The sequence below is a fragment of the Excalfactoria chinensis genome, chromosome Z (assembly GCF_039878825.1).
Source record: "Excalfactoria chinensis isolate bCotChi1 chromosome Z, bCotChi1.hap2, whole genome shotgun sequence".
NCBI lineage: Eukaryota > Metazoa > Chordata > Aves > Galliformes > Phasianidae > Excalfactoria > Excalfactoria chinensis.
The window spans coordinates 35,515,242-35,522,452 of NC_092857.1; the positions used below are offsets into that span (position 1 = coordinate 35,515,242).

General features: G+C 44.6%; 1 protein-coding gene across 1 annotated transcript in view; it reads right to left on the reverse strand.

The window, feature by feature from the left end:
* Positions 1 to 1,226, reverse strand: part of PRUNE2 (prune homolog 2 with BCH domain) — a 129,794-nt gene extending 128,568 nt beyond the window's left edge. The window contains exon 1 of the mRNA XM_072359109.1: positions 1,126 to 1,226. Coding sequence (XP_072215210.1) covers positions 1,126 to 1,161 — 36 coding nt within the window. The 5' untranslated portion in view covers positions 1,162 to 1,226. The remainder of the gene's footprint in view (positions 1 to 1,125) is intronic.
* Between the last annotated feature and the right edge of the window lie 5,985 nt (positions 1,227 to 7,211).

Consider the following 7,211-nt stretch of genomic DNA (forward strand, 5'->3'; position numbering starts at 1 on the left):
CAAGATGATGCTGTTCATGATTATCCTTCACACTCACCAACACAGTTAGGTGCTAAGAGATCCACCAGGGGATTTTCTTTATCTCCCATTTCACCATTCCTCAAAGGAGTGCATTCATTCTCTGATTCATAATACACGTACAATAACAAGAGATGTTATAAGAAAACATACTTTACAAATTATTTACTAGAGAGAATGACGGCTATCAGAGAAAGAATAACTTTCTTTTGTAAGTTCTCAGTCTCCAGAGGTTCCTGACATGACCAAAGAAGTGGGGAGGCCTTGATGCTCTAATTAGCCAAGTTTTCTACAGCAACTCTCCAGGGGGTGAGAACACAACTCCAGAAGCACACAGGTTCCAAGCCCCAGAAAACACGAGGCAAAATTAGCAGCAGGGGATTTTCTTATTACTTTTTCTTTTCTTTTTTTAACTAACCCATGGTTATTTCTATAATTGAACCCACTTCTTAGAACCGAGAAAGTGATCAGGAGAGCTGCCCACAAAGGTTAGAACAGCAAATCCGAGCTTTATACAGATACTAGAGACAAGGCACCCCGAGGTCATGCAGGTCTTAAAAACATCCCACTTCCGCACTGCACCTAACGGAGACAGCAGTACTCGCTGCTCGGCGCCAGGTACCAGACACCGCACGCAGCACCAACGCGCTGCAGCTTCGCAGAGCCCCGCCAGCAAAACCGGGCGCGGAGCTCCCACGGCAGCGCCGCAGCTGCGGAGCCACTCTGCCGCCTCCTTTGCAGATTCCTCAGTTATTTCAGTCCTGCTTATCCAAACTTGTCCCGTGCTCCCGGGGACGCTTACAGCACAGAAATGACAGCCTTTCGGTGTCTTCCGATATCATTTTTCCTATTCAGCTACACAACTTGATGCACCTGGAAGTCCCAGCGAAAGCGCAAATAACCCCAAAAAGGCAGGCGGCCACCCCCGAGCACAGCTTCGCGCACTCGTTAAGCCGAGCGTTATTCAGCAATAATTACAGGGCAGCAACTTGCGCCGGCTCCCCCCGCCACGAACCCCAGACAGGAGCGCCCGCAGCGCCCGCGGTGCCACGCCCGGGGCTGCGGGCGACCAATGCGGCTGCGGACAAGTGGGGCGAAGCCACTCACCAGGCGGCTCCGAGCGCGCTGCAGAAACTCCTCCATGGCGCCAGCCGGCCGGCACAGCACGGCACCGCACCGCACCGCACCGCACCGCTCCCCGCCGCCAGCGCCGCGCTCCCGCACCGGTCCCGCGTTGCCGTCCCGTCCCCGCCCCGCCCCGCGCCGCGCCCCGCCACGCCCCGCCCGCCGCGGGCGATGACGTCAGGCCGTGCCGCAAGCCCCGGGCCGGGCGGTGGGAGCCGCGGGTGGCAGCGCTGCGTCCCGTGGTGTCGCGGCGCTTTAGCCCTTTGCGCTCTTAAACGGCTCGTTATTAAAATGACCGGCACCGGTACTTCGCCGCTGCGGTAAAAGCCTTTCTCGTCTCCGCTAGCGCAGGCTCTCAGCGCAACAGGTGCGAGCTGGCGGCTGTCCCGCGGGCCCCTGGACTGGGGTCACCGTGCTGCTGTGGGGAGCCGGCCTCCGCCTCAGGCGCTCCCGGCCGTGGTGCCTGCTCACAGCCCGTGCGTGTCCGACGGAGCGCGCAGTAGTCCCGCTCCCCGCAGAGCCGAAGTGCGGGGCGGGCTGCAGGAGGCCGCGGGAGGTCACACGGTGCGCGGGGTCTGAAGCAAAGCGCGGGGCTAAGGTCCCCGAAGCCTCGGTGGCAGTGATGCCTTTACCAACTACTCGTACTGATCTGATCAGTGCAGGTTTATGGTTCCCTTCAAGTTGTGCTTCTCCGTGAAGTTGGCAGGGACTGTTTCTTAGTACACTCAGTAGCACGAGAATTGTTGTTGTTTTCTCCCATGTGTTATTTTATGGCTCATTGAATGCATTTCTGTAAGAGTTGAGAGCTCCTGCTTCCTTATTAACAAATTTTTCTGATGAGCGTAATGCACTCCCATTTGATCAGCTGATTCTTTCCTGATACGTTGCAGACTCTCTGCCTGAGTTGCCTTGTCATGGTCAGTCTGTGCTGCTTCATCATACATTCTGGTTCTGGAGAACAGAAAAAAAAACAACACAGTAATCTGTACCATAATCACTGGAACCCAAATGGTAAATCTTCATTGAAAGCCGAGTGGACAGAAGCACTGTGCGAATGACATGGAACAAAATACTGTAAATTACTCTTCCACAGGAAAAATAATAACTTCACTATGTTTACAGGAGCACTTATTTCACCGAACCCCATGACTTAATGATCCCATCCAAGTTTGGGCTTTCCCATTATTCTGTGGAAAGGTAGTTCTCCTGACAGATCACAACTTTTGCACTGCTTGTAATTTGAAACAGAAACTGGAACATTGCAACACAGGAATTCTGGCGTGCTTTGAGGTGCAAAATTGGTGTTGACTGAAAATGTTTTGCCAGATTAAAGAAAAAAAAAAAAAATCGATACCGTCTTGTAAAATGAAGTAAGTGTATGTTTTCCATCAGCAAACTCTGAAAAGCACATTTTAAAAAACAAAAACAAAAACCAGCTTGCCACAGCAGAAAACAGGTTTGGCAAACTGATCCTTAAGGCAGTCATTTTTGCTGCGCACATACTTAAAGAAAACCCGATAGCAGAAGGCAAGCTCTGGGCAGCAAGTAACTGGAGAATGAGAGGCTGGATTTGCTGAGTTATACCAACAAACATACTTACCTCCTTGTACTCTAAATGAGGTGTTTTGAGTCATTATTTCTGTGCACATCCAATGAGTTGTTCTCCATATAGTTAAGGGCATAGTCAGTCAACACACTCTAATATCAATCTGAGTGGTCTTCCACTGAGTTTGGGAAAACCTGATGGGTTCTTTCTGATCCACAATCAATGTCAGTCTGAAGATGGCTCCAGTACAGCTATGCTGAAAGAAAACAGGGTGTCTGAACCTCTTTTTTGCCTGTCATTATCTGTTAAATGCCACAGGCATAAAACAAAATGCAAAACAGAAGGATAAAGGAAAATGTTAGTAAAATATATAGAATCATGTAATCATAGAACAACTTGAGTTGGAAGGGCCATCAAAGACCATCTAATGACTTTTGAACATCTTATTGCCTCAATAATTATTGTTTGAATTCAATATTTTTTAATTTTTCATATCCTGTTGTGCCAAATTATGATCAGAGACTCGGTGTTTTTATCTGCTTCATAATTTATAGAAATTCTTTCACCTGGTTCTCCACATTTCTACTCAGCTAGCAGCCACTGAATTACTTCTGCTTCAGTTAAGCTTAAATTACAGATGAAATGGGACCCATGTTATGTCACTCTTTCTGAAAAACCCAGACAAGAAAGGATCATTAAGTCTTCTAGTCCAACTCCCCTTCAGTGAGCAGGGAGGTTCACAGCTAGATCAGATTGCCACAGACCTGATCCAGCCTCATCTTGAAAGTCTCCAGGATGAGGCATCAACTACATCACTGTGCAACCTATTCCACTGCCTCACCACCCTCACTGTGGAAGATTTTTCCTTATATGTAACCTAAATCTACCCTCTTTGAGCTTGAAATCATTTCCCCTTGTCCTATCACCACAGACCCTGCTGAACAGTCTGTCCCCTTCTTTCCTGTAGCTCCCCTTTACATTCTGAAAGGCTGCTTTCAGGTCACCCCACAGCCTTCTCCAGGCTGAACAAGCCCAGTTCCCTCAGCCTGTCCTTGTAGAAAAGGTACTGCAGCCCTCTAATCATCTTAGTGGCCCTCCTCCAGACCCTCTCCAACAGCTCCTTGTCTTTCTTATTTTGAGGGTCCCAGACCTGGATGCAGTACTCCAGATAGGACCTCATGAAGGCAGAGCAGAGAGGGACAGTCACCTCCCTGACCCTACTGTCCACCCCTCTTCTGATGAACCTCAGGATACCATTTGCTTTCGGAGCTGCAGGAGTACACTGCTGGCTCATGTTAAGTTTTTCATCCACCAGAACCCCCAGGTCCTTCCCTGCAGGGCTACTCTCAAGGATTGCTCCTCCATCTGTATATATGTCTGAGATTCCTCCAGCCCAAGAGGGAAACCTTGCACTTTGCTGTGTTGAACACCATTAGATTCACATTGGTCCACCTTTTGAGTCTGTTGAGGTCCCTTTGAATGGCATTCCTTCCTTCCATTGCACCAACAGTACCACTCAGCTGTGAAGTGTGGCCTACAGATCAGAGAGATGGGATACCATCTAGAAGAATCTAGACAGGCTCGGGCAATGGGCCCAGGTGAATCTCATGAGACTGAACAAATCCAAATGAAAGATCTTGTGCATGGGTTGAGGCAACCCTCCACTATCAATACAAGCTAGGGGTTGAAAGAGTTGACTGCAGCCCTACCAAAAATGACCTGGTGTACTGGTTGATTGGAAGCTGGGCATGAGCCAGAAATGTGCCCTCACAGCCCAGAAAGGCAACCATATCCTGGTCTTCATTAAAAGAAGCATGGCCAGCAGGTTGAGGGAGGTGACCCTGCCCCTCTACTCTGTGCTGGTGAGGCCTCACCTGGAGTATTGCATCCAGGTGTGGAGTCACTACTACAATGGGAATAAACAGTTTCTGCCCCTCGTAATTAAAGTGTTGTATACTCATTTAAATACAAAAGGGTAAAAAAAGCAGCTAGTATGCAACTGTTTGCTATTGTTAGAAAGTGATATTATAAAATTACTTGAAAGTAAAAATCTGACTCACAAAAGGAATAATTCTTCAGACAACCATGCAAATAAACAAAGAACAAAACTGCTTATAGGAGCAGTAGTGTCAAGTGTTGATGGCGGCACTCAAGCGTTACAGTTTTCAGAGGTTCTAGAGGATTCCATATAAACCCATACAAGCTACATTGTTTTCCTGTTTATCAACAGAATGTGCTCTTAATCAACAGGAATCCAGTCTTCTGTATCAACCATTTTCACTTGAAAGGTGTTTATCTCAGGTAAGTTTCACAGTTTTGTGTGTTTTAGTTACATTGGTCAGCCTGTAAGGATAGAAAAAAAGAAACCACTTCAAATTTTGAAGGTCTCTTTTCTACCAAATTCTATGTAGAACAACAGTATTTCAGCATGTAAAATGTCTGCACTGCGAATGCCTCATCTTCCTTCAGAGGAGTTGGGCATGAAAAGGGAGTCAGTGGATTCATGTGTCCCTGCTGGATTATTGGTTTGCCTATTGCAAACTGAGAGGTAATCAGAAATTATGTTCTCCAGTGATTACTTCATGCTCAACCATAACTTTCCAAGGTGAAAGCTTTATAACAGTCCCTATTGCTCTTATGAAAGATATGGTGTGGTAAAAATCAGAGTGCTGTTACTTCTCCTGAGGGAGAAAGAAAGAAGAAGCTGTGTCTGGCTAAGAGATGACCCCTAAAGATCAAATACAAATATCTGCTGAGGTTTTCAGAGACTGAGTGCATTAATCTCATCTTAACTGTGGATAGTGCATATTGGGTTACAGTAATTGTCTGTTCTGTTTCTCTGTGCAAAACAGTTAGGAACTGGAGTGCATGTTTTTGACCCAAGGCTGACTACTAATTCAAAGCCAAAAAGCACCACTGCATCATTACCAAAAGTACTTGGAGGTATCCCAAATGAGGTCTGGTTAAATGTGTTGTCACTGTCATTTCCTACTTTTCTTTAAACTGGGCAGAAAGTACTATTCTAAGGGGCAGTAATTTCTGTTTAAATGGGGGAAAAAGACTTAAGCCACTTGACTTAAATAATTTCTGCTTTTTGCTTCTGTGCACATGGGTCAAAGTCCTGAAAGTGATCTCCTTTTTCAGCTGCATCTGCTTACAGTCTTGCGGCCTTTGACATTCAGATTCTATGTTGTAGTGAGCACACTCCAAGTTAACTATAAGAAAATCAGAGTAAAAAGCAGATGAAGCATCTACTACTTGGTAGAATATCATTCATCAGTTGCTTTTAGGAAATTCAGCATTGCTGATTTTTGAGTTTTTCAGCAAAAGTACACAACTGAACATTCTAACAAGTGCTAGTTTGAGTACAGATTAAAGGAAAACTGAAACATTCCACAAATTTCAAATTAGGGCATATAGTAGCAACAGGACATTGGTTCTCTGATAATAAATTTAGTTCTAAAGTGTACTGAAATCCGAAGTGTAATCATCTTGTAAGCCAACCAAAGTGTGCAACTGTTAGCCACGTAAAGGGTAAAACTAGCTCTTAAGCTAGAAATAGCTTAATTTGTGGAGTATCATGTTATAAAATGGACTTTCTAAATAGTAATGTTTATCCATTCATTCAACCATGAACTGTTTTAATGCTACTAAATAAAGCAAAATTAAAGTTTTGTCAGCTTGGAAGAGTTTAGAGGAGCTACCATGAGGTATGTGAAGTAAACACTCATACAAAGTTTAATTTAGCCCTAGACCTGGTATATACTGAATATCACTGTATCAACTGGCACATTTTACTAAAAATCCCAATAGATTTCAATATGATCAGATAAAATGGAATTAAATAGATGACGTTGGCAGTGCATAAATACTGTTTTGCTCACATAGCTATGGCTATGTTAGCTTAAAAAAAAACAAAAACAAAAAAAACACCAAAAACAAACAAACAAACAAAAACAAAACAAAACAAAAACAAATTGAAGCAGACACAACTGATAATTCAGGAATCATGTTGTGTTAGTTGCTCTTTGTTTGTTTGTTTTTTCCCCAGAAAGTGTGGTTGGCATCTTATGAAGATAATGATGCCAACATAATGACCAAAGATGACTTCTGAATCTACAGATGCTCATTCTATATGTCTAGCTCAGTGCAGATGTTGAAAATCGTGATTATGATTGTTGAAGAATGATGCTTCTGAACAGTTTGCAAGTCACTGTGGAATTCAGTTAATATCTGAAGAGTTCCAACTGCTTACAAAGAGAGGTGATCTTAAATATATCCCTTCAGCCTCTAATCCTACAATAAATGCATTGGTGGAAAGATTTGTTTATGTATTACAGCAAGTTTTTCAAATGATGACTGATAACAGAGTCTGCAACACATAACTGCGAATACACTGCCTTACTGTGAGCTTAAAGGTGTTTTATATGCCAGAGCTGAAGATCTCTTTGTGATAGGCTATAGCTGTCTCACTGATAAACTAATCAGCTGACAGGGGATAGCAGAAACCTGGAGACAGTGG